This window comes from Dermacentor andersoni, chromosome 4 (genome assembly GCF_023375885.2).
Source record: "Dermacentor andersoni chromosome 4, qqDerAnde1_hic_scaffold, whole genome shotgun sequence".
NCBI classification, from domain to species: domain Eukaryota; kingdom Metazoa; phylum Arthropoda; class Arachnida; order Ixodida; family Ixodidae; genus Dermacentor; species Dermacentor andersoni.
The window spans coordinates 145,347,660-145,374,902 of record NC_092817.1 but is presented as its reverse complement, the minus strand read 5'-3'; the positions used below and the strand labels follow the sequence as shown (position 1 = coordinate 145,374,902).

Genomic DNA, 27,243 nt, shown 5'->3' with positions numbered 1-27,243 from the left:
AACTATTGCTATGGACTGGTTCTCATGCAACCTAATCAAAGTAAACAGCTCTAAGACTCAACTTATATGATGAAGAAAGTAGATTTAAACCCGCAGCTGCTCTTGCACGGATCTGATTGTTCTCAATGTCAATGTCTACCCCTGAGCTATAAAACTACAGTGAAATACCTAGGATTATACTTTGACAGTGCTCTTTCTTGGAATGGCCACTTATCCCACGTTTGTAAAAAGCTCCGAACCGTCTCCTGTGTGCTTTACAACATTAGATACTATATGCCGCTTTCAATACGCAAAGTTATTGTAAACGCTCTCGGTTATAGCGTACTGCGTTATGGCATAACGATCTATGGTCACTGTGCAGTTCGTTGGAAGAACAGGATCAATTCTCTCCTACGGTCTTTGTTAAAAAATATTGGCTATGATAGGCCTGCCCCCTAATTCTGGTGTTTTTAAGGTATTTTCGCTACCTGATTTTGATCGCCTTTTGATGGAAACTATTGTCCTGAAATATTTGTGGTTTAGTGACTATAAGATTCCGTATGTTCCCTCACGGTCTCTTCGACCGAAGGCAGCTTTTTGTATTCCCCGACGGTTTACAAGATATGGAATGTGAGTAAGAGATTTTTACGTTCCCTTTTACTTCAATAGGTTGCCTCCAAGTGTTCGCCGGGCAAAAACTAAATATAAAATGAAAAAGATGCTGCGATACACTACTTAGTGTGTGTACGATGTTGTGCCCACATGCTCCACCACTTGTCAAATGAATCCTGTGAATTCAGTGGTTACTGCAGTATTTGTTGCACTGATCTGAGTATTGTCATGCTATTTTGTTTTCCTTCCTCGCTCTTTATTCTGATGTGTTTTTTATATGTAACTTGGGTTCTGTGCATATTTTTATTTTGCCACTGTACTAATTTGATGTTCCGTAATTTTTAATGTGCGTTCATGCCTGTGTGTATATCTGCGCGGTTCCGCTGTCTGTCGGGCTCTGCCACTCAAGCCCAATGAGGCTTTGGCATGCCGGACGTTTGTACATTTTTTTAATACTTGGCGCAATAAAGTATTATTATTATTATTTAAAAAAAACGTGGCCGGCAGAGCGCGGCGATCTGCTGTTGTCGCCGCGCAAACGCACGAATGTGCGGCAAGCGAGCACTTTGTTGTTTGTCGAAGGCGCAAACTCAACGCACTCGCTTCAGTGAAACGAAACTGTATAACTGCATAGGCCAGCATGCCGCTGACTAGTGAAGCTAGCGCGCGAAGCACTCCGCCCCGGCAACTCCGGCGTAAGGTAGGCCACGTTCTATTCCCGCGCTAGACACGCTGGAATGTAGAGCGTAGAATTTTCGCCGACGTAGCTTAACTACGTCACACGTGGATCGCGCCTGCGTTACGTCGGATCCCAATTATGATTACGCCGGATCCCGTTAGCTCCGTCCCCTCACTGCGCTCTTCATCTCTGAGTTGAGGGAGAAGGTGTAGAGGCTCCGCTCGTTGAACGTAGACAAGAAGACACACAAAACCGCGTCGACTCAGAAAATCCTTCGCATTAAAAGAAAATTGCGGGCGCTCAACAGCGCTGTTCCAGCGCACTATGCAGTTAGCATAGCATCTATAAATCTGTGGCTAGCAGATGTGCGTGACCTGTTCGCTGATAAACGGGAACGGCATACAAGCAAGGCAAGAAGACGACCTGCACGCTGGTTCCCTACAGTCTAAATTGTACTCCAAGCGAGTGGTAATGGCGCCGCTTTTTCATCATTGGTATTAAAAATTCGGCAGAAACACTTGAAACTGCTTACGTGTGGGAATGACACTTAAAACTGCTTACGTGTGGGAATGCGAAATCTTGTAGACCTCGGAACGTCACGAACGCGCTCATTTTACAAACTCATAACGTACGCCTTATCCAGCCCATTGACTGCCCCGTTACGTGCCCATTGGCGCACGCACTAGGCACACCTTTAGTCAGTCAGAACCGTCTTCTAGGTACCTAACAAGCAGGATAAGGTGTACAAGATAACAAACCCAAACGCAACCACAAAATATGGCAGCGGAAATAACCACAAAGACTAGTTTCTAGATTATGCAAAGTGTGTCATGTGATCATATGATTATACCTCCGTCATGTGATTGCAGTTATGATGAGCAAACCAATTGTTCCGAGAACACTCCTACAATGTAAAAAAAAAAAACAACTTTGCTAGAGTTTTTCTTTCCATGCATTGTAGGCCATCTGGCTGTCATCCGTTTTTTGACACCTCAAAAATTGTTGGCCGAGACAACGTTCACCTTACAAGAGAGGTTATCGAAGCAGAAGAGATAGAAAAGCTTGGTGAAATGTGTTTAAGCATGCCATATATCGCGTTAAGAGAAAAAGAATTTGATTTTCTTGGTGTGCCAACGCGGAACATCTAAAATTGATAGGTTGTGAAGTCCTTGAGTATCTTGTTCAGTTGAGCGCACTGATTTGCTCATATTATGTAAGGTGTGTATACCGTAGCAAGATGATTTGAAGAATAGGTTACTGGAAAGAGCGCCTGTGTGTTTGTGGGTATATGTGACTTTTTCGCCAGGGCCCAGTTCCCGCTTTATTTAACGTTCTTACGGATTACCATCGTGCCAAAACTGCCACTCGATCTGATATTCTATATTACACAGGTCAATTATAGGCTGTCTTTCTTGATGCAGATCTCCTTCGAAAAGGATTATGTGTGCTAAACATGCTAATAAATGTACAGGAAATAAAAAAGAAAAACATGCTTTGAGTTGTATTTTGAACTTCTATGACTTTTTGGTAGCCGCATGTCCACTCCATAATGCTGTTCGCAGATTTTCTGTCAAGTGTAAGTTTTAATTTTTGGTCTTCTGTGCAACGCGTCGTACCAATGCAATTATTTGCCTAGGAGACCATAGATCAGTAAATGTGACGCTTGTAGTGGCACAACAATGGCCCCCAGCGCCACCGAGAAAAATGCAACGCGTGCATCTGTGCACACGATAGAACACACTAGCGCCCGATCCCGAGTGACCGCATCGACTTGCTCATCCACGTGAACATCGGCACCATAGCTGGCCGGCTCCAATAAGCTGTGGCTGCGGTGGCTTATTCTCCTCAGCCGCTTCCATGCGCCATATGAGAAGAGAGCAACAAAATTCACGAATGCGTTGAGCGCTTTGGTGCCACATTGACATGCACTGATGAAGCCACGTATGTGTCGCACACTACTAGCTTTTATTCTAACTTATATTGACTAATGTGGATTAGCTGTTCCATAAAAAATATTGTCACATATCGGATGAATTGGGTTCCCAGGATAGCAGCAACTGTTCTTAGGCAGTATTGGGAAGAAGGAAATAGGATGCAGTTGAGCGCGAGAACAAACTTCAGTTATGAACGTTATAACCATGATTAGCTTGTGAGCTGTTTTGAAGATATTTTGTGACATATTGAATTCCATCAGTAACAGGCATATTTGTGCAACAGGCAGAGACGTGCCAATTTAGTAAGTAGCCTGACCACATTGTGAGTTGCTTTAATTGAATGCATAGCTTGCATGAAGTGGACGTATGGTGAATAAAACATGAAAGGCAGATGGGGATTCACATACGGGGTTGAAGTGTGGTCGATGAGGTGGACAAAAGGGGAATTCTGAATTGGATTATGGTTAAGTAGGATCGTTGTTGCTGGAAACTTTAGTCATACCTGGTATTCATGATGTAAACAGTTTTTCTGCGGAAACCTTATGACGTTTAGAAAGAAGGCAGATGCAGTTTCCTTGTTCATAATTGTGCATAGGTTTCCGCTTCAACCTATTTTTTTCTACTTGTATACATGAACAGCGGCAGTAACTAAGGGCGGCACAGCCTGGCAAACGCCTGTACTCTAATAGCCTTTCGACAAGCAGGTCGACGAGCTGAAGTGCAAATAGCTGAATTATGGCAAAATCAGTACTGCAAGCAAATATAGTACGGTAGTACATGCAACAACAATGCCAAACTCAATCGTGTTACTCTCCAATCAGTTCGGTGGAAAACAAGAAATATTTGCAACACATGCATAAAGCGACACAACTTCCGTTTCGGGTTGAAAGGAGCATCTAGATAGGCATGGGTTTGTAGACATTTGTGTCTGTCGTACAGGTGGCCTCATCCATGCAAGCGGCTCAACTCTAGAGCCCAACCAAGGCCTGCTGAGACTGTTCTCGCCCATTGTTGGAGTACAGACGGAACCAGCCTGCGTTTCTGTATGGTACCACATGTTTGGCGCCCGAGGCACGAATCTGCGGTTAAGCCTAATAAAGACGGAGCCCACCTCTGGTTTTGTGCGGCGCACTTCGGTACTGGTGCATCATCGAGGCCGCACGACGACTGACAAGTGGTACAACGTCCGACGAACAATGAACCTCGACACCCCGCACAACCAGGTACTTTACTCGCGTTTTATGCACGTTGAAACTCTTCCGAACTGAAACAAATCAAAACCCAATCCCTAACTAGCGCCAGGTACACTGTACTTATCTCGAATATAATAAATTTATTCAAATTTAGCATTCGTGGTGCTTCTTGCAAAAAGGACAAGAACCAGTTGTTTCTGAGTGTCCGCAGAACTTCGCCCAATGGGTTGGTTCAGAATGTACGTGTCACAAAAAAAAAACAATAATTACGGGGGTTGGACAAACAGACGTTGTATGGGGATCCCAAGAGATACAGTGTGGTGTTGTTCGCGCCTTTCACCTAAAACTCGCGTTTCATGGAAAACAACGCGAAGCAGATTGATTGCGCAAAACATACTGCTCAAAAATATGAATCAGGCATCTGGCGGCCACCTAATAAATTTTGCGCTGTACATGCATGTCGGTAGCCCTGTAGCGCTTCGCGCGTCAGAATGTTGCATTGAAGCTGCTTAAGAGCCCTCAAAGAAAGTTGTCCTGCAGGCTAAGAGCAAAACAAATCAAAATGATGCCAGCAATAAACGTTGCATTCGCAATGCGGGGCACAAGATTTCAGAAAGAAAACATGGATGGCGGTATGTTTCGAGCTTTGATTGGTATGGCAGTGTGCCCGCAAAACCAAAATAAAAGGAAAGAAAGATGCGCCCTCCAGCCAACACTTGTAGAGGTCGCAGACAACAAATGGAATTGCTAGGTAGGAAGCTTGATGCACAGTCAAGCACAAAAACATAATACAGAATACGTACTGCTGGGTCATAGAAAACGTTCATTAGCTGAACAGTTCTAAACTTAGCGAGAAACATTGTACATCATTATGTTACTTGCTTACTTGCCAAATATTGAGGGCGGATATCCAAATTTGAGGGTTTGTTCGAGGCGCCGGAGATATGCAACAATTTTACGAACCCCGCTCACAAAAAATTAGTGGTTGAATTAACCAACACCATAAACAACATAAGATGTCCCTGCTTCGGATTTGTTACAAGTCATGTGCTTTCGAACACTCAGGCCCTTTCGCTGTCTTTTATGCAGGGTTAAAGTAGAGGCCTGTCCTGAAGAGAACCACGTATATATTATATTTGCTTCTTTCTGGTTTGTCCTGCATTGTTACCTGCGCCATCGCTGTATTCAACTGCACTGTCATTGGGTAACAGCCATCATTGAAATGAGCGGCCCTGACTTTCCTACCCCCCATTCCTCTCTCTCTCTCTCTCTCTCTCTCTCTCTCTCTCTTTCAACTGAGCTGGATGTTTCACGGAACTGTAGTCGAAGTTTTCAAAAGCGGCACGTTATAGTTATACAACACCCAAGACAAATAACATCTAGCATATGTACTTATGCAACATATTGACACAACTATATTTGGCAGAACTATAATTCAGCGGGTATGCGCCAGTGGGGACGACGCTGAAGTAGCGCGGGTTTTTAGGTGATGCGGGGGAATCGAAGAAGACGTTGTTGTTGTTCCCTTGGATGACTGATAAAGTGCGTTTCTTGGTGGTGCTGCTACGCATACTCGTCGATCCCACGTCGTTACACTGGTGGAGGTGCGGGGTATTCTTCATGCTTGGCACCCCTTCGCGCAGCCGACGATCGAGCCCGGAATCACCATCGCGCATCGAAACACCGGTCCACCGCTTCAGTCGTCGCCTGCTAGGCTTAGCGCCCGAGTCCAGTCCCCTGCAAGAAACTTCGAGAAATCGTTTGCCTCCTACAAATAACATGGCCACCGCAGCTCCATCGCAAGTAACACTGCAGAATCCTATGGTCCCGGAGAGCTTTCATGGTGATGCCTTTGAAGACGTCCAAGATTGGCTAGACCAGTTCGAGCGCGTTGCCCAGTATAACCATAAGACCAGCTCGGCGGACAAACTCTCGAGTGTCTACTTCTATTTGAAGGACAATGCTCGTACGTGGTACGTAAACCGGGAGAGGAGCTTTGCCACGTGGGACGACTTCCGCACACAGCTGCTGGATACCTTTTCAAGCATTGACAGGAGGGAAAACGCGCAGCGTCTCCTTGAAATCCGCGTTCAAAAGCCCAATGAGAGTGTTGCTATGTTCTCGGAAGACATGGCCCGTCTTTTCCGTAGGGCAGACCCAGACATGCCAGAGGAAAGAAAGCTGCGATATCTCCTGCGAGGAGTGAAGGAGCAACTGTTTGCCGGCCTTGTGAGAAATCCACCGACAACAGTGGCACAGTTCACAAAAGAGGCTACAGCCATTGAACGGGCCCTGCATCAACGATACCGCCAGCATGACATGGGCAACTCGACGGCGAACACTTCCGTACTGGCTGCGAGTAACGACATGTCTCTGCGTGAAGTTGTCCGAGAAGTGGTGCGAGAAGAGCTTCGGCAGCTCGGCTTTGTGGTTGCGCCTACGGAACCGACGCCAGCGTTATCTTTTGTTGCTGATGTAGTCCGGGAGGAAGTCCGGCAAGCTTTTTCAGCGCCAGACTGTGGCAACGTTCCGCGGCGCCTCACTTATGCGGAAGCTGTTCGGCGTCCACTCAACGCAACTTCAACGCCGTTGACTCCCATAACTACAACACCACCTACGCCACAAATAGAGCCGACATCGTCACCCTCGTCGACTCTACCGACCCCGCCGATCATGCCAGCACAAACAACGCCGTATTTTCGACATGCGCACGCCACTCCTTGGCTCCATGGAGAGCCGAACTACCAGCGTCGGAAAACCGATTTGTGGCGCACCGTCGATCGACGACCAGTGTGCTACCATTGTGGTGAAGCTGGACACGTCTATAGAGTTTGCCGCAAATGGAACAACTATCGCGCCGCTCAACACCCAAGCTTTCCTGCTAACTATGCTTATTCTCCGTACGACGGTCGACGCGCTTACAACGACGCTCCTGTGAACAGTCAGCCACCAAATACGACGACGCCCCGACCACGTTCTCCTTCTCCATCTTCGGCGCGCTACAATTCGCCGACTCGTCGCAGTTTTGCTGACGTCACTAGGGGCAGATCGCCTAGCCCTCGACGGGGAAACTAGCTGCAGCGACCTCCGGGGGTGAGGTTGCCAATACTCTAACTGCTCCACATCCCCCGTTATCGACGAACGACGACGTGAAGACGACATTGACGAAAAAGACGCCCAGCACGACGACGAATACGACGGATAGAAGTACGAAAAACGTAACTGACATCGTCAGCGCCGAGCTCATCGTTTGCATTGACGGCCACGAAATAGCCGCTCTGGTTGACACTGGCTCCCATTTTTCAATCCTTAGCTTACAGGTCGCTGACAAACTGAGGAAGGTGAAGACACCATGGCACGGGCCCAACATAAGAACCGCCGGAGGTCAGTTGATGACACCTGTCGGGAAATGCACGGCCCGACTCTTAATCGCCGGTTCAACCTTCGTCGTCAACCTCGTCATCCTTACTGAGTGTTGTAAAGAACTTATATTGGGCATGGATTTCCTACGGGAGTACGGCGCCGTGATTAACATCCGTGACAGAAGCGTTACATTTGCCGCGAGTTCAGATAATGTCACCCATGAGAAGCCACAACAACCTCGCTTACGTATTGCCGCGGACGACGTCATACTTTTGCCGCGGAGTTGCTCTCTCGTACAGGTGCGCTGTGACAGCCTGCAAAGTGGGACTGGAGTCGCTGAACACATCAGTGCGCAAGCACTGAATTGCGGTCTGGCCATTGCCAGAGCACTTATCAATGTAATCGACGGAAGCGCCGAACTCTTGCTGACAAATTTTAGTAGGGAGCGCCGACACATCGTTAGGGGCACTGCTGTCGCCTATTTCGACGAAGTGACAGAAATACAAGACTGCCACTTAGCGCAGGAGTCGGCCTCTACAATCCACACAGCTGCACCTATTGTAGACGTTAATCCGACGTTAACGGCCGTTGAGCGGACCCGTCTGCTTGAGCTCATCAAGCAGTACCAGGGCTGTTTCTCCTCTGCGTCAAGAGTTGGTCAAACGCCACTTACCAAACACCGCATCATTACTGATGTCGACGCCAGACCCATCCGACAAAACCCTTATCGTGTGGCCCCAAAGTAACGCGAAGCAATACAAAAACAAGTGAAGACGATGCTAGAAGATGGCGTTATTCGACCATCTAATAGTCCGTGGGCATCACCTGTAGTTTTAGTGAAGAAGAAGGACGGTAGCCTGCGCTTCTGCGTCGACTATCGGAAGCTCAATCAGGTCACAAAGAAGGACGTTTATCCACTGCCACGTATTGATGATTCCTTGGATAGGTTGCGAAACTCGTGCTACTTTTCCTCAATGGACTTGAAAAGCGGTTATTGGCAGATCGAACTGGATGAGAGAGACCGTGAGAAAACAGCCTTTGTGACGCCTGACGGACTTTATGAATTTCAGGTACTTCCTTTCGGTTTGTGTTCGGCGCCAGCAACATTTCAGCGTCTAATGGACACTGTGCTCTCCGGACTCAAATGGCAAACATGCCTGGTGTACTTGGATGACGTGATTGTCTTTTCCGCAACGTTCGACGAACACTTACGAAGGCTGAAAACTGTTTTTGAAGCGATACGCTCTGCCGGTCTTACTTTGAAGCCTGAGAAGTGCCATTTTGGCTTTCATGAGCTCCAGTTCCTCGGTCACGTCGTCAGTAGCCAAGGAGTCCGACCTGATCCGGATAAAATTGCCGCCGTCGCTAATTTCCCGATTCCATCAGACAAAAAAGCCGTACGACGTTTTCTGGGACTCTATGCATATTACCGGCGATTTATTGCGAATTTCTCGCGTACCGCATGGCCGTTAACACAGCTCACCCGAGAAGATATGCCTTTTACTTGGGGCGAAGACCAGCAGCGGGCATTTCACGAGCTCCGGCAACGCATGCAATCGCCTCCCGTATTAGCACACTTCGATGAGGAAGCCCCGACGATATTGCATACAGACGCTAGTAATGTCGGTCTAGGGGCGGTGCTAGTACAATGGCAGGACGACAGCGAAAAAGTGATTGCTTACGCCAGTAGGACACTATCCCGAGCCGAAGCTAACTACTCCACCACTGAAAAAGAATGCCTCGCAATGGTATGGGCAGTTCTGAAATTTCGTCCGTATTTGTATGGTCGGTCTTTCACCGTCGTTAGTGACCACCATTCCCTCTGCTGGCTCATTAATTTGAAAGATCCTTCCGGCCGGCTCGCACGCTGGAGTCTTCGACTCCAAGAGTTCGACTTTGTTGTTACATACAAGTCGGGAAAACGGCATGCAGACGCCGACTGCCTTTCTCGGTCTCCAGTTGAGCCGGCAGCACAAGACGATGACGACACAATTTTTCTGGGACTCGTGGATACTGCCGATCTTTCACGCCAGCAACGGGATGACATTGAATTGCTGCCGCTTATTGATTACCTCGAAGGACGAACCAACAGCGTGCCGAGGCTCTTCGCAAGAGGGGTGGCATCATACTGCTTGCGTCGCAACGTCCTCTACAAGAAGAACTTCTCGCCTAGCGGCAGCAACTACTTACTTGTTGTCCCATCACCGCTTCGACGTGAAATCTTACACGCCTGCCACAACGAGCCGACTGCTGGGCACTTGGGCTATACTCGCACATTGGCTCGGATTCGGCAGAATTACTACTGGCCGAGACTTACTGCGGTCGTTCAACGTTACGTTCAGACATGTCTGGATTGCCAACGTCGTAAACCGCCATCCGTCAAACCAGCCGGCTTACTGCACCCTGTTGACGTACCGGCCACACCATTTGCACACGTAGGCATGGACTTTCTGGGCCCGTTCCCAACGTCTACTACTGGTAATAGGTGGATAATCGTTGCCACGGATTATCTCACTAGATACGCCGAGACAAGTGCCCTGCAACGGGCAACAGCAGATGAAGCGGCACGATTTTTTCTAGAATCCATCGTTTTAAGGCATGGCGCTCCCGCAGTAGTCGTCACGGACAGAGGTACTGCGTTCATGGTCCAGTTTTTAGATATCGTTCTACGTCTAAGTGGTACCGCCCAAGGGAAAACAACAGCGTATCACCCTGAAACGAACGGACTGACAGAACGACTCAATAGGACATTGGCTGATATGATCAGCATGTACGTAGATGTAGAGCATAGGAACTGGGACGAGGTTTTACCTTATGTCACCTTCGCGTACAATACGGCTCGTCAAGAGACCACTCGCAAGACGCCCTTCAGTCTCGTATACGGCCGTGAGGTTACAACAACATTAGACGCAATGCTCCCTCATGAATTTGACGACAACGAGACGGGTGCTGGAGAGATAACACACCGAGCAGAGGCAGCTAGGCAGCTTGCGCGTCTGCGAATCCGCGAACAACAGGACATTGACGCCAGACGCTACAATCTTCGGCACAAAGCCGTAACATACAACATCGGCGACAAAGTGTGGATCTGGACACCTATTCGACAGCGTGGGCTCTCTGACAAGCTCCTACGCAAATACTTCGGGCCCTACATAGTTCTCCGACGCATCAGTGACGTCAACTACGAAGTCGTTCCAGCCAGCTCGCACTGTTCAAAGCGCCGACGGCATTTACCCGAGGTCGTTCACGTGCTGCGGATGAAGCCGTACTATGAGGACTGCCAAGACTGCGCAGTTCTTTACCGCTGCTTTCCAAGCCTCTATCATCGGGACGATGATCTTTTCTGAAGGGGGAGCAAATGACACAACTATATTTGGCAGAACTATAATTCAGCGGGTATGCGCCAGTGGGGACGACGCTGAAGTAGCGCGGGTTTTTAGGTGATGCGGGGGAAACGAAGAAGACGTTGTTGTTGTTCCCTTGGATGACTGATAAAGTGCGTTTCTTGGCGGTGCTGCTACGCATACTCGTCGATCCCACGTCGTTACAATATAATACCATTGTAGTAGGCGTATGAAATTATGTCACGTTATTTACGCGATTTCAGTTGTCTATCTACATGAACTGTTTTCATTTAAAATATTATCAGATGGGTACAAGACTGTTTGGTGCCTTTGTTTACGAGGGTCGCATTGTATGCGATCTGTTCGAATATACAACTGTATCCAGACTTAGATCTAACCTGGCTTCATTGTGTTACCTTCCAACTTTCCTCACGTATCTGAAACTGTCTTATAATTTTAAATTTCGTGAGCTTTTTTTTTTTACCAGAGGCCCGTAATGAAGTAGCGCAAAGAACTGCAAATATGAATGATGATGTTTGCGCCCCAGAGCCTCAAAAAGCAATAGCTATAAAGTCTCGGAAAACATTTTTCCTGTGTCAGGCATGAATATTACGGTGTCTGATGTGTTACACGATGAGGAAATTAGAAGTATCTCAATGCTGCCTGTGACTTTCCTTGTATATTATTTGTTTCCTTAGTGCCTTTCGTCTGTTTCTGAGTTGTCGCCGAAAGGTGAAAAAAGAAAGCAGGCCAGGCTAAGCCTTGGGCAAAGGCTGCTATCAGTTCCTCCGCTCGTGCTAAATGTAACAGAGAGGAAGGATAGTTTCCAACAGCTATGATGTGATAAGATGTCCACATTAGATAATTAAAAGTTGCAAAGCAAGGAACCTTGTTTCTTCCTCCAGCTGGCATTTGATACAGCAGTCTTCAAAACACTCCGGAAAGCAGCGATTGTTGCTTTGGGGCCAATACAAGTAACAAAAGGCGCATGTGATTTTCTGACAGATGCAAAAGGTAAGCTTCATGGTGTATTTAAGGTACATCTTGCATGCTATTACACATACCTTCTTAAATGCGACATTGTCATGGGCGGCCCTATATCTAAAACAGTGAGCTACTTAAATGCTAGTAGAGCATAAGTTTCGGCCACTATAGATTTTTGAGCAAAACGAATAACAGCGCTGAACAACGAGACGTGCCTGAGACACACGAAGCGCTGACTTTAAACCAAATTTGTTGAAAGTCAGCGCTTCGTCTGTCTCAGTCACGTACCGTTCTCCAGAGCTGTTACTCGTTTTCTTCAGACATGTACCCAACAGCCCAAGTTAGCATGCTATTGGAATTTTTGGGCGCCACAAACCTATTCCCACTGAAACCCGAGAAGTAAAGCTCTGCATGCCACGTTACCTCCACAGGCGCAATTGTGCATGTCAACACCGTATTCATATACATCGATAGCTCAAATTATCTCTAATCTCACGCAAAAGAACAGAATACCCACAGGGTCGCGCGTGCAATTTTCAGGGCAAAGAAAACTTTATCTGTATGTGAAGCCATATTTATCATTCGACCCCAGTGTCTGTAAAGTTTCGCTTTGAACATATACTTCCCAAACCACTTCTTTAGCTATAACACGTACTTGGATGTGGACTGGCGGCACCTGTGTGCCCAGCGCTAGGAATTTGCGTTAGATTTGTTGCGCGATAGTTCATTGTATAAAAAAAGCGTAGTATTTTTTTTCTGTACGTTGCGTGTATGTGGTGAGCATTCTAGCTAAAGCGGCGTGCTGACACATATTCTGGCCGTTTCCGGTGAAGAACTGCGAAAAGCTACAGTTCAGAAATGTCTGTTTCGCAATACTCAGCGGAGTGATTCATTTCAAAGAATTCGCCTGCCTTTTACGTCAATTACAGTGCTTAAAATTGCATATACTGAAGGATTATAAGAATGTCGCATATTATAATTATCGTTGAGTGTCGGTAGCAATAATGCATTAAAATATGATTAGGCTGTAAACGAGGATTATGCATTTAATAGATTTTTCAGCAAGCACTGCTTTCATTGCTCAAAGCTTTAAGTGGGAAGCACAGTCGGTCAACTACAACATACGCACTAACTACAGGTGTTGCATGTAGTATAACGTCTCGGCTATTTTGTGGCACCCTACTACCTTGGAAGTCATAGCCATGTCAAAAACAGTTGATGTATGTCAGTGCGTGTTACTCAATTCTAATGTGTCAAGGACTGCGCAGACTAGAGATGAGTGAAAAATAATGCGAAAGCCAGAGAGAAACTTCTACTTAGTCACAGCTGTCATTTTTTTACTGCTACTACATAACGTTATGTCGTCCGCTAAATGACGACTATGCACCTCCTTCCAGGCTACTGCGACTTCGAGTTCGACGAATGTGGATGGGAATCTACCAGTGGTTGGCGAAGACGGGCCAAGCAGTACTGGTTTGAAGAACCTGCCCTGGATATGCGCTCCGGTCCTGTGAACTCTGGTACGTATAAGTTCAATGTTTTAGTCGGTTTTTGTGTTTGCTGTAGTTTTCCTTAAATACCCATGTATGGAATCAAAAACTCAGCTATATAATTTGTCGTTATTCTTTACGCAAGGTTCCTACTTTAACCTTAGTGAACCTGACTCCTACATACGAACTTGCATTGACGCAGCAATTAACGCGTACTTATACTCATTACCCTAAGAAAGAAAACCTGAAAATTAACAGTGGTCAACGCCAGAATGCAACCAACCACCGCTAATAGTTATATTTCATTTCATTTCATTTTATTACCTTAAAGGCCCCAATAAAAGGGGAATTGCATAAGGGGTGCCAATAAATATACATAGTCCCATTACCGGGAAGCTTTTTTTACATTTTTAACGAATTGCGATGGGCACATGATGACAGCAACGTCTTTAGGAAGGCCATTCCAGTCATCAGCTGTGCGAGGAAAAAAAGAGCTTGAAAGCGTGACAGTTGGTGAGCGTAGACGGGCAACTTGTAGCTGATAGCTGGTGCGGTGAGATATGCGTGTAGGGCGAAGGATATAAGGTGCGATACGGGTAGGTATGTGAAAGAACTTGTGCAATAAAGATAGGCTGGCAATGCGACGACGAAGCGATAAGGGGGATACAGCGGATGCAGCTTTTAAGGAGGAAATGCTGATATCAAAAGAATATGACGAGTGAATGAAACGAGCAGCGCGATTTTGTGCAAATGCGAGATCATAAATAAGGCATGCTTGATAAGGATTCCAAATTCGCGTTGCGAATTCTCCTTTTGATCTGACAAATGATTTGTAGGCTAATTATTTTACTTGTTGAGGAGCATGATATAGATGGCGTTTTAAAAATCCTAACGTCCTGTTCGCAGATGATATTATGTTAGTAACATGAGAATTACAAGAAAGATCGCTCGAAAGTGTTAGTTCAAAATACTTGTGATCCTAAATACTTGAATAGTAAATACTCCTAAATACTTGAAATATCAATGAACGACATATCAAGGAATCAACTCATCGTCATACATAGATCATAAAATACTGCTTACCTTCTGTGCGTTTAATCTCAAATTTATTTCTCCGGGATATATATAACGGACAGAACAAAAAGATGGTCATGAAAGCGTTTATTTCTGTTCTACATAATATGTTATAGCGCTACAGCAGGATCTTGCTTCACAGAGTGGCGTCAGCCATCTGCCCTGGCTTCCTAGAACAAAGTATCATTCCCTGCGCTGAATGTTCTGTGCACTGACGCACTTAACAGGAGTGCTCTGCTGTACGATACAAGCGCCGTGTATGACGCATCGCGGCTGTTAAGGGGGTCTAATGAAATGCTGCTGACGGCCTGGAAGAGGCCGTACAGCTTCGTTCTTTGAGCATGACCCTGGAGCTCCTGAAGTCAAACACTCACGTATTCCTGTGGTTATCTTCGACAGCTATGGTATATAATCATATAGTATCACCTGCGATGTGCTGTTACGCTAAAGTCAGACGGCGGTGGCAGCACACAGCTGATGAAACCATGTCCGATGATTACGGTACTCGCCAATGCGAAATCTGAGTGCACCTGTATACGTATTATTTGTTTCGCGATGTATTGAGGCAAAGAAGTTGAGACCGAAATCACCACACCGACTTAAGTGCCGTCACGCCAAGGCCTTCGCAGAGGGAGTGGCTTTATGAGGACGCAAGCATGATGAGCGGCATTGGAGCCAGCTGTGGAAGAAGACCACGACGAACGCGCGAGAAGCCGCATGAACGAGTTCGCGCGGTAACGCTGAGGGACACCGACGCTCAACCTAGGAACGGGTGCTATATGCTCTCAAAAGACGCGGGAACTAGGACTGCGGAGGTCCCTTGACCTTATACTAAGCAGTCGCAAAAGAGGAAGAGCCAGTCAATACTTCTGATCGGGCAGTTTTCATTCAAGGAAGCGCACTCCTAGAAATTTGCAATGGAAAAGCGCGCTGTATACAACGTTATGGTCCGCGTTCACAACTTATGCACGTAAGCAGGAATGCTCGCCAAAATAAAAGGTAATATATCAAAAAAATTTGATATTTGAATGCATAATAAAGCCGCATTGCAACTTACTAGTAAGGGCGCGTAATTCTTTCGTTATACTATTGCGGAAAATATATTCACACACTGTACTACACGAATTAGGTCGGCACAGTTGTCTAATTTAAAATGCTTTTAAGAGGAGTCCGTATGAACCGCACCAACCTCTCCACCTTTAGGGCTTGTACGTGCTGTATTAGTAGCAATGTTAAATTTAACTGCCAATTTTAAACCTCCAGCATTTGCGATGTGTGCCAAAGTTATCGAAAGCAAGCCGTGTAGATGGTAATAGGGCTTCTTTTTCTTTTTTTGCAGAATGAGGTACGACAAGTTTATCTGATTGCTGAACTGAAACTGCTGTTACTTTTTCCCTTTACATAACCTCTTCACGCTGTTTGTTTCCAAAGTTATCGCAATTTGTGGGAACGCTAACCTTTCATTAAGTAAAATAAATATATTCCGAGGTTTTACATCCTAAAACTACGATATGTATGTGAGGCACGTGGTAGTTGGAGACTTCGGAATAATTTTGACTTCCCGTGGTTCCATATCGTGCACCAAAATATGAGTAAAATGGGGATTTTGCATTTCGCCCCACTCGAAAGGCAGCCGCCGGGGCTGGGATTGAATTGGCGACCTCAAATTCAGCAGCGCATTGGCATGGACACTGAGGCAGCGTTGCGTGTAACTTTTCATTATTTTCTTGGTTTCTTAGAGTGGTAACGGAGCGGACTCGGGGTTCCGTGGTATTCGTGGCAGTTGGAATGCATTTCCCCAGAGCAGCCATCTACTTTAATGAGGCTACCTTTCATAATACCGCACAATCGACGCTGCAACGTCAGTGTTCCAAGAGAAACATTTACAGCCTTACGGGTATATGTTGTCGTTCCTCGCGAAGTCAGGATTTCACGTTTATTGAAGTGAAAGTCCCGTTTGAAAGTGAAAAATATGCTTTCCATCAAATACACACTTTTAATAACAATTACCTTAATCTGATGTACGGCCGTACAAATATTCAAGGGACTGTATTACTAATGAGAAAACATTACACGTGATTCTTTTTTTTTTTGAGAATACTTTGAGACTGCTGGTGGCACCTCAGATGAAGGTTGGCTCCTTTTACAACTGCCGAATGTACTCCTTCATTATGGTTACCCGCAGTGTACGTCTTGACGATCACGCAAGCTTCTTCACCGCCCAACGGTGCCACGGTGACCAGTCCTAAGTGGCCCGGACAGAATGGGCCGCAGTGCTTGGAGTTCTGGTACCTGGAGGAAAAGGGAGGCGACGCCAGTCTGCAAGTAATAAAAAACAATTCTAGGAGTCATACTCTTATATCTACAACATTGCTTCTCAGAATATGTTTCTCGACAGTTGTACTCGATAATTGATGGAGCGTCCATTAGGGAGAGTGCATTAGTAGAAAAAGAAAACAAATAAGAAACTTGCTTCGGTTATAACTTCATTACTGTACTAATTTATTATAAAAGGTTAGCGGTTTACTAAACTATCCACTACAGAAAAATTATATCAGCATATCAAGAACTCAACTATGGGTTCGGCATTAAGTTTCTCGCGCTTGAATAAGCGTTTTCAGACACGAAACTCGTAGAATGTATGGTACATAGAGAAATACAGGGTTAGTGATTTTGCACATAACTTTTGTTACTTTAAGAAAGCCCTTGTTCTGTTGAAACCTCTCTCTAAATAGGAGTGTCCTGCAGCTGCCTCTTTTGACTTACCCAGAAATACATTAGAATTTAAGGAAAAGAGAAAGTACGCTGAAATCGAAAGAGAACACCCGCTTGCTTAATTTGGAGTCACCCACATGCTACTTTTTTGTATTGTAGCTTCTATATCATCTTATGTTCGGAAGAGCAAAATCTCATGCTTTTCAGCGGCGCCGTCTATCATACTTGAATCCCAGCTTCAAACGCGTCACGTGAGTTATAGGCCGTTATCTGTAGGAGGTGCGCTCTTCGATAAATAGCGCTGTAAACTCCGGTATCAGTGAAGGCTAATAACCATAACTCTGAGCAAGCTCGAATTAGTCGAAGACTTCCTGGCCGACAAGCATCTTGACGTGTGCGTCGAGGAGATAGTTTATGTTAGGTTTATCTGCATTTTTCTTTTCTTTGAAGTAGGCAGACACGAAGACAGGATGGGTGTACTAGTAGATTACAAATTCGACAAACTTGAGTATTCCTTAGAAATAATAAAGCATGCATTTTGTGCTTTTCTTCAGGCTTGTACACATATTCATGAGTTAGAAACACCGTTTGCAGACAGCTTATCAACATGTTTGTGAAGGAGGCTGTAAGGTAGGTAATTATTTAACATGCACTGTGCATCTTGACACAAAAGGTTAACTCCACGTTAACGAAAGAAACAACCCCATCAAGACGAACCGCACTTAGCGCCACTGTTGTATCGTTTTTGACCAGCAACGTGACTTTGTACAGCTGCGAAAACCATCGCTTTATATCGAGCCTAGCTCCAAAAAGTCAGTCATATAAAAAAAAATTGCCCACAATCTCTTTTTAAGGACCACTGAAGGCAAATATAAGGCCAAATTGAGCTTTTAAAGTACAATTCCAGAAACATTGTAGCGCTTGTTTCGTGCAAAGATAAAAAAACTTCGTTTAAGTGAAAATCGCGTATGAAGGCTCCGCATACCTTTAGCGCAAGTCAAATCGCTCGCCCCGAGCTGGGAGGGGTAACATTGCATACGCCGACCCCGCCCTTTACTGCCGTCGGTGGATAAAACGACAGCCGAGAGACGGTGCTATGGTTATTTGCGCAAAACGCGAACGCCCGGCCATAGAGAAACCAAGCCAAGACCGATCGCTGGATTGCTTGCAGCATCTGCTCTTGATCAAGTGGCATGTACTGTTCGGGCATCCAGCGATATCACATGAACGTGGTATTTTCTGGTACTTGCAGTTTGCGTGAGTTGCACGAGCCAGCTAAACCAGCGTAGCGCTACGCGATAGCGAAACTACTGCGATGCGAAAGCGTGGACGGCGCGTGGTATATAGAGATTATATACCAAACTTTAGAGCGAATGCTGCCCAAAGCGCCCATGCGTTCAAATGAGTAACCGCAAGGGCGATGCCATGTTGCTACATTGCGCAGGCTCTCAGATGCACATGGTGAGATGTGATTCAGACGAGACGCGCAATCAACGCAACCCCGAGCCTTCCTCATTATGGTGGCGCGATCAAGTTCCCGCGCCTGCAAACGTATGCTTTCTCGCAACGTAAATTTTACGTCCATGTTTTATAGTCATCCGATCTTGCTGAAAGATATAGGGAATGAACTTTACATGTAGTCAATACGTTCGGGTTTCCTGTAAATGCTTCTTTTTGCATATTATTTTGAGTGTATTTAGTGTTGCAAAAATGGGAGTCATTGTAACATGGCGGAACCTTTGCAGTGGCCACTTTTGTCTCCCAGCTTTTCCTCTAGGAATAGCACACTACTATATATGTGACGCAGAATCGAGTGACAACGAAACCCTGGGTCATTGACAAGGGCAACATCAATTAGTTTTTTTTTTTCTAACGATCTTTAAGAGCTACACAAGTAACAATTTCTTCCGTCTTGCAATGCAGTGCAATGAACTTTTAATTACGAGTGGTTGTGTGCTATTGAGAGCAATATAACGAGGAGTGCCGATGTCATCAGGCGAATACTTGAATGCGTCGGGGAAGTATCACATCCTGTCCTGCATTTACCTCAAGTTATCGACTATTACAGCTCTGTCCGCCATAATATTGGTGCCTTAGACGCTATCGAGCATTATTCTATCGCTTTAGGTTGACTTTATACTTGCCTTCAGTGCCCCTTTAAGTATTGTAGGCTAACCCAAGGATGTTGATAAACTTTATTTCTCTGCGAATAAAAACGTAGTGATCGCAGTGACACAGCATTACATAGTTTGGTTAGAAACTACAACGAAGTAAACAGGAATGTTCATAGCTAAGCTTGGCTCGGCTAGCACAATACGTGTCAGCCAATCAACACTTAACGACGGATGTGTGAGCCGTGAATCAGTTCAAGTTGGGTTTTTCAGACACAATTCAATAGGAAATGTTGGATTCCAAATTAATATTCATAATTTCTTTGGTCTGAATGCGATCATGTGCGTATGCCATGTGAACAGTCGGTTGGCGTGAAGCCACAGCGTTCCAAACTCTTGTGCCCACTGGTACAACCCATCTGAATATTTAACGTCATTATCAACCAGAACTACAGGCCACCACAGAAACATTGCATTAACCCCTTACTTTGCAAGAACGAACGGATATAAGTTTTCTTTTTTTGCCTCTAACTGTAACCGTATGGAATTGTATAAGTGAATCAACATCATAATCTCGTAATTTTATGGTTTTTGTTTGCTTTGGCAATCTTATTTTCATTGTATGTACCATACATCGCCCTGCTTGCTTGGATCACCTGTCCGCAATAATTAAAAAAAAAAGGTAAGTTGCAGTCAATAAGCTGGTTTAGATTGTATATTTGATATATAATTAGAAAGGCGGATGGGGAGAAAGAAATAGCTTATTCTAGAAACAATAATTAGTTATATTTCTGGATTGGATCTATCTTTCTGCACATTTCCACCCTCCTCACCTTCGAAACGCTCCTGTGGCTTAAATAGTGTTGATGAGCCTATTTGCTACAGTGCTCTCCTTGTAGACGTGTAGTATACCCTGTACAAATCAGATAAGTAGTAGGGGTCGCGCGGCATGCAAGCAGAGCTGTAGCAAACCCCTGTCAGCGGCTGTATTATTTCCTTGATTTTTCACGTTAACTATACTCCGTTTTATACACAGCACTCAACGCTGTGGAAGCTAAGCAAGAAGTTCGGCCAAAAAGAGTTATCACTGCGCGCGTTGCGTCTATGCTTCGCTGCGCTCCAACAGCGTTCGCTCGCGTGAGCATGCACGTGGGCCTCCTGGCGACGGGTTGCAATTAAAAATGCGGAAAAGAACGACAAAAGTAAAAATGATCTAGGACTACGCATTAGCAGCCGTACACCGCAGTGTGTTTGTTACTAAGGATTAAAACTCGTTTGAGTCATTACTGAGCATATAAATAAATATATGTATATATATATAAACAGCGGCGCATTAGATCCCATAGATGAGATGAATATTTACAATTAGTATTAGGGTTATAATTATATTCGAGTGCTGATTGCCGTGCTATCGTTTGCTAACGAAGCTTTCCCTCAAGTCTAAATATTTTACGGCAGTTTGTCGTGTGCGTATCATGGCTACGCACGCTTATATCGCATTCCGTTTCTCTACCACGGGTGCGCTTTAAAACCACGGCGCTGCAGTTTTTGCTTTTCTCTTCTTTCTTCTTCTCCGCCCTTAAACTGGCTCTCTCAACTACTACACGCAGAGACAAAGAAACTGCGCGCGCATTAGATCCCATAGATGAGATGAATATTTACAATTAGTATTAGGGTTATAATTATATTCGAGTGCTGATTGCCGTGCTATCGTTTGCTAACGAAGCTTTCCCTCAAGTCTAAATATTTTACGGCAGTTTGTCGTGTGCGTATCATGGCTACGCACGCTGCAAAAACCGACTATCGCGGACAACATGAGTCTCTTTCCACGTAAGTGTGAGGGTCGGAGGAGGAGCTGTGGCGCTTGAAAGTAGCCTGGGGCCTGACGAACCAACCGACTGAGCTATCTTTCCGGGCAACATCGAAGGGTCACGAGTTCAAATCACCTGTTATGTTCCGTTTTTTTTTTTTTTTTTTTTCCGCCCCCTTTTTCTTTCTTTTTTTTCTTTCTTTTAATGTCTTTTCCTTTATTTTATCACTGTACGGGAACCCTCCTAAAAAAAAAAAAAATAGATATATATCTTCAAATATGTAAGGCCTCACATGTGCAGGTCATAAATACGAGGTTCTCTAGCCGAGTGCCATCCATGCGGTATAACCGAGCTCAGATTGGTCCACCTTGACTGACCAAGTAGGGTACCACTGTAGGTTAAATGAGGCGTACAACTCCTGCGGGACCCGCCGTGGTTGCTCAGTGGTTATGGTGTTAGACTGCTGAGCACGAGGTCGCGGGATCGGACCCCGACCACGGCGGCCGCATTTCGATGGGGGCGAAATGCGAAAACACCCGTGTACTTAGAATTAAGTGCACGTTAAAGAACCCCAGGTGGTCGAAATTTTCGGAGTCCTCCACTACGGCGTGCATAATCAGAAAGTGGTTTTGTCACGTAAAACCCCATAAATTAATTTTTAATTTAACTCCTACGGGGACGGTAGAGTATCCGTCTCCAGTGCAAGAGGACCGTGATTCAAATCCCGGTGCCGCGCTATTCTCCACCGGAAAATACAAAAAAAAAAACCGTGTGTTGAGAAAATTGCACAAACAGGCCTGGAGTGCGGCCTGATCCCGGTGACCAGAACCGGTAACGCACTCTCTCACCAGAGCAGGATTGGCCACCCTGGTGCAGTACTTGGCCACAACCTCCTATATGAATACAACAATCGAACCCCGGCCCTCAGTCCCCAGCAGCCGCGAAGCAACTGACCACGGCGGCGGTCAGATCTGTGACGCTGCAGAGGGTGCTAAGAATACCTGGCTCCGGACAGGCCGCCATTGGAATCTGAACCTGGCAACGTTTAACGTTAGAACGCTATCTAGTGAGGCGAGTCTAGCAGTGTTATTGGAGGAATTAGAGGGTAGTAAATGGGATATAATAGGACTCAGTGAGGTTAGGAGGACAAAAGAAGCATATACAGTGCTAAAAAGCGGGCATGTACTGTGTTACCGGGGCTTAGCGGAGAGACGAGAACTAGGAGTCGGATTCCTGATTAATAAGGAAATAGCTGGTAACATACAGGAATTCTATAGCATTAACGAGAGGGTGGCATGTCTTGTTGTGAACCTTAATAAGAGGTGCAAAATGAAGGTTGTACAGGTCTACGCTCCTACATCTAGTCATGATGACCAGGAAGTCGAAAGCTTTTATGAAGACGTAGAATCGGCGATGGGTAAAGTCAAAACAAAATACACTGTACTGATGGGCGACTTCAATGCCAGGGTAGGCAAGAAGCAGGCTGGAGACAAGTCAGTGGGGGAATATGGCATAGGCTCTAGGAATAGCAGAGGAGAATTATTAGTAGAGTTTGCAGAACAGAATAATATGCGTATAATGAATACCTTTTTCCGCAAGCGGGTTAGCCGAAAGTGGACGTGGAGGAGCCCGAATGGTGAGACTAGAAATGAAATCGACTTCATACTCTGCGCGAACCCTGGCATCATTCAAGATGTAGACGTGCTCGGCAAGGTACGCTGCAGTGACCACAGGATGGTAAGAACTCGAATTAGCCTAGACTTGAGGAGGGAACGAAAGAAACTGGTACACAAGAAGCCAATCAATGAGTTAGCGGTAAGAGGGAAACTAGAGGAATTCCGGATCAAACTACAGAACAGGTATTCGGCTTTAACTCAGGAAGAGGACCTTAGTGTTGAAGCAATGAACGACAATCTCATGGGCATCATCAAGGAGTGCGCAATAGAAGTCGGTGGTAACGCCGTTAGACAGGAAACCAGTAAGCTATCGCAGGAGACGAAAGATCTGATCAAGAAACGCCAATGTATGAAAGCCTCTAATCCTACAGCTAGAATAGAACTGGCAGAACTTTCTAAGTTAATCAACAAGCGTAAGACAGCGGACATCAGGAACTATAATATGGATAGAATTGAACAGGCTCTCAGGAAAGGAGGAAGCCTAAAAACAGTGAAGAAGAAACTAGGAATAGGCAAGAATCAGATGTGTGCGTTAAGAGACAAAGCCGGCAATATCGTTACTAATATGGACGAGATAGTTCAAGTGGCTGAGGAGTTCTATAGAGATTTATACAGTACCAGTGGCACCCACGACGATAGTGGAAGAGAGAATAGCCTAGAGGAATTCGAAATCCCACAGGTAACGCCAGAAGAAGTAAAGAAAGCCTTAGGAGCTATGCAAAGGGGGAAGGCAGCTGGGGAGGATCAGGTAACAGCAGATTTGTTGAAGGATGGTGGTCAGATTGTTCTAGAGAAACTGGCCACCCTGTATACGCAATGCCTCATAACCTCGAGCGTACCGGAATCTTGGAAGAACGCTAACATAATCCTAATCCATAAGAAAGGGGACGCCAAAGACTTGAAAAATTATAGACCGATCAGCTTACTGTCCGCTGCCTACAAAGTATTTACTAAGGTAATCGCAAATAGAATCAGGAACACCTTAGACTTCTGTCAACCAAAGGACCAGGCAGGATTCCGTAAAGGCTACTCAACAATAGACCATATTCACACTATCAATCAAGTGATAGAGAAATGTGCAGAATATAACCAACCCTTATATATAGCTTTCATTGATTACGAGAAAGCGTTTGATTCAGTCGAAACCTCAGCAGTCATGGAGGCATTACGGAATCAGGGTGTAGATGAGCCATATGTAAAAATACTGGAAGATATCTATAGCGGCTCTACAGCCACCGTAGTCCTCCACAAAGAAAGCAACAAAATCCCTATAAAGAAAGGCGTCAGACAGGGAGATACGATATCTCCAATGCTATTCACAGCATGTTTACAGGAGGTATTCAGAGGCCTGGAGTGGGAAGAATTGGGGATAAAAGTTGATGGAGAATACCTTAGCAACTTGCGATTCGCTGATGATATTGCCTTGCTTAGTAACTCAGGAGACCAATTGCAATGCATGCTCACTGACCTGGAGAGACAAAGCAGAAGGGTGGGTCTGAAAATTAATCTGCAGAAAACTAAAGTACTGTTTAACAGTCTCGGAAGAGAACAGCAGTTTACGATAGGTAGCGAAACACTGGAAGTGGTAAGGGAATACATCTACTTAGGGCAGGTAGTGACCACGGATCCGGATCATGAGACTGAAATAACCAGAAGAATAAGAATGGGTTGGGGTGCGTTTGGCAGGCATTCTCAAATCATGAACAGTAGGTTGCCCCTATCCCTCAAAAGGAAAGTGTACAACAGCTGTGTGTTACCAGTACTCACATATGGGGCAGAAACCTGGAGGCTTACGAAAAGGGTTCTGCTGAAATTGAGAACGACGCAACGAGCTATGGAAAGAAGAATGATGGGTGTAACGTTAAGGGATAAGAAAAGAGCAGATTGGGTGAGGCAACAAACGCGGGTAAACGACATCTTAGTTGAAATAAAGAAAAAGAAATGGGCATGGGCCGGACATGTAATGAGGAGGGAAGATAACCGATGGTCACTAAGAGCTACGGACTGGATTCCAAGAGAAGGGAAGCGTAGCAGGGGGCGGCAGAAAGTTAGGTGGGCAGATGACATTAAGACGTTTGCAGGGACAACATGGCCACAATTAGTACATGACCGGGGCAGTTGGAGAAGTATGGGAGAGGCCTTTGCCCTGCAGTGGGCGTAACTAGGCTGATGATGATGATGATAAACAGCGGCGCACTGTTGTGGTCACGAAACATGGAACCATATCCAAGTGCGAACGAAGCCACTGCAGAAAGGCTCTCTAGCCTCTACAGTATTGAATGTTATGTATGGAATGGACAAGAGACACATTTACTCGGTAGCCACAGCTAGCTCTCACTGTCTCCTCCACCCATATTCATTGTGCATCAAGAACCATGCCGGGGTTCTCATCCTTACTTGTGCCGATTGCACTGTGTATCACTGCAAACAAACGCAAGGCTTCGCTCTGCGCTCACTTCGGTGTGCTGTCATAACGCAGGTGGAGCTAGTCGTGAATGACGCACGCACAGTTGTTTGGAGGAAACCTGTGCACATGGAACGGCAGTGGATGCTGGCGCGAGTTGACATCGTGCAAGACAAAACATTCCAAGTGAGTCACCGAGGAAATAAATGATTACCCATATCCAAAGCAAATTTTTGGAATATGTGGGAAGCGAAGCTATCGTGAAGCCGTTAATGAATTGGTGTAAATTCGTTCATGTCATTCCTGCGTCATTGGTATAAAAGAAACTGGCGTACGCGCTGAAGTTCTCGCGTCACTACTTATGTCGCTACTTGATATTGCCTTGCATTTCTTCAATTATTCTTAATAAAATTAAGTTGACTGCCCGTTTATTGGCCAGTCCACCACTATGAGTTTGTGACAAAGTATTGAAATCACCATCATTATGATCATTATACGCGGTAATTATCTCCAAGAGGCATGGAAATATACGTGCCATTGAGGCGTAATGATCACGAAAATAGGCAAATAAAGTCAAAGTCGCTACCACTATTAAAGGAATTGTGCTCCAAATAAGATGCATTTATTGCAATTAATATATTAAGGTGTAATTTGTTTTGTCGCTGAATAATACCACACAGAACAAGGCTAGTGGCGTGGGCACTATTAAGGGTAGTAAATGAGGCAGTGCTGTTCTACGTGCGAGCTATTCTGCAGCACGGCAGCAGCAGCAGCAGCTGCAGCACCTAGCCAGCAACCGCGGTCGTGGAGGTGCGGCAGCATTCGCTAACGAAACTTCGGTGTTAAAGTGAAGTCAATCAATAAATGAGCAAACATCATCACAGTTCTCTACATAATGTGTCAGTTGCGAATAAAAATATATTAGGCGTCTACTACTTATTGCCGGTAATTGTGAAAAAGGGATCAAACAAATATATGTATATTTGAATTAGCGGAGAAAATTATGCTTCTAATGACTAAGCAGGAAAACACTTTTTCCGAAAAATGTCGGTGTAGTTGAATCTGAAAATATTTCCGGTTTCAGAAAATATTTCAGCCTAGGCCAATCCAACGCTGGTTAGTCCATGGGAGCGCAGTATAGCTATCCTAACTTAATAATTAGAAGCTATGTGAGTTCATAGGCGACGGGGTGAAATGTCACTGCGCTGAATAGGCGTAGGCACGGAAAAGGCATGAATGAAATTTGTTTGCTGTAATTGTGCTCAATAAAATGGTAACAGTCTTTATTTTTTGCATTTATTACCACCAGATGTCGCATACTGATGCTGGCAGCACTCAAGTGACATATCTGGGTCTTATCTTTTCGCACAGATAAATCAAGTAATGACATTGCGTTTATTCAACAGCAAGTCACACACATAGTCATGCAATATAAATACCATCGTGTGTACATAAACGAAAGAAAGACCTAGTCAAAAAATTTATCAAGGTACTCTGAGGATGACGGGGAAGCGCGAATGCTGCAACAATGAAAAACGGAGCCCTTTGGGCCTGAAATAAATAAGAGGTGGCGCGAACAATTCCGAAAGGCGTAATGATGCTTTTTATAAGGTTCTCCATGGCAGTCATGATTGTAGACATATAAGCAGGTGTGCTTTGCTTTCTTTGCCAGCAATCGTCCTAACCAAATATCAATGGCCAAGAAGCAGGTCTTTTGGAAGTGTTTTTAACATAATTATTAAAAAAATAAAGAAAGCTGTAATTAATTTTGAGGTAGAACAATGCAGAACAAATGAATAAAAAGAAGTGATCAACAAATAATTTCGCAAGTTAAGTAAGATAATCGGGCTCTTTCTTCTTATGGCTCAGACATT

General features: G+C 45.2%; 1 protein-coding gene across 1 annotated transcript in view; it reads left to right on the top strand.

The window, feature by feature from the left end:
* Nucleotides 1-27,243, top strand: part of LOC126537738 (MAM and LDL-receptor class A domain-containing protein 1-like) — a 199,570-nt gene that overhangs the window by 45,552 nt on the left and 126,775 nt on the right. Inside the window, exons 14-18 of the mRNA XM_072287645.1 lie at nucleotides 4,144-4,427; nucleotides 12,010-12,118; nucleotides 13,486-13,608; nucleotides 16,838-16,977; nucleotides 25,445-25,555. Coding sequence (XP_072143746.1) covers nucleotides 4,144-4,427; nucleotides 12,010-12,118; nucleotides 13,486-13,608; nucleotides 16,838-16,977; nucleotides 25,445-25,555 — 767 coding nt within the window. The remainder of the gene's footprint in view (nucleotides 1-4,143; nucleotides 4,428-12,009; nucleotides 12,119-13,485; nucleotides 13,609-16,837; nucleotides 16,978-25,444; nucleotides 25,556-27,243) is intronic.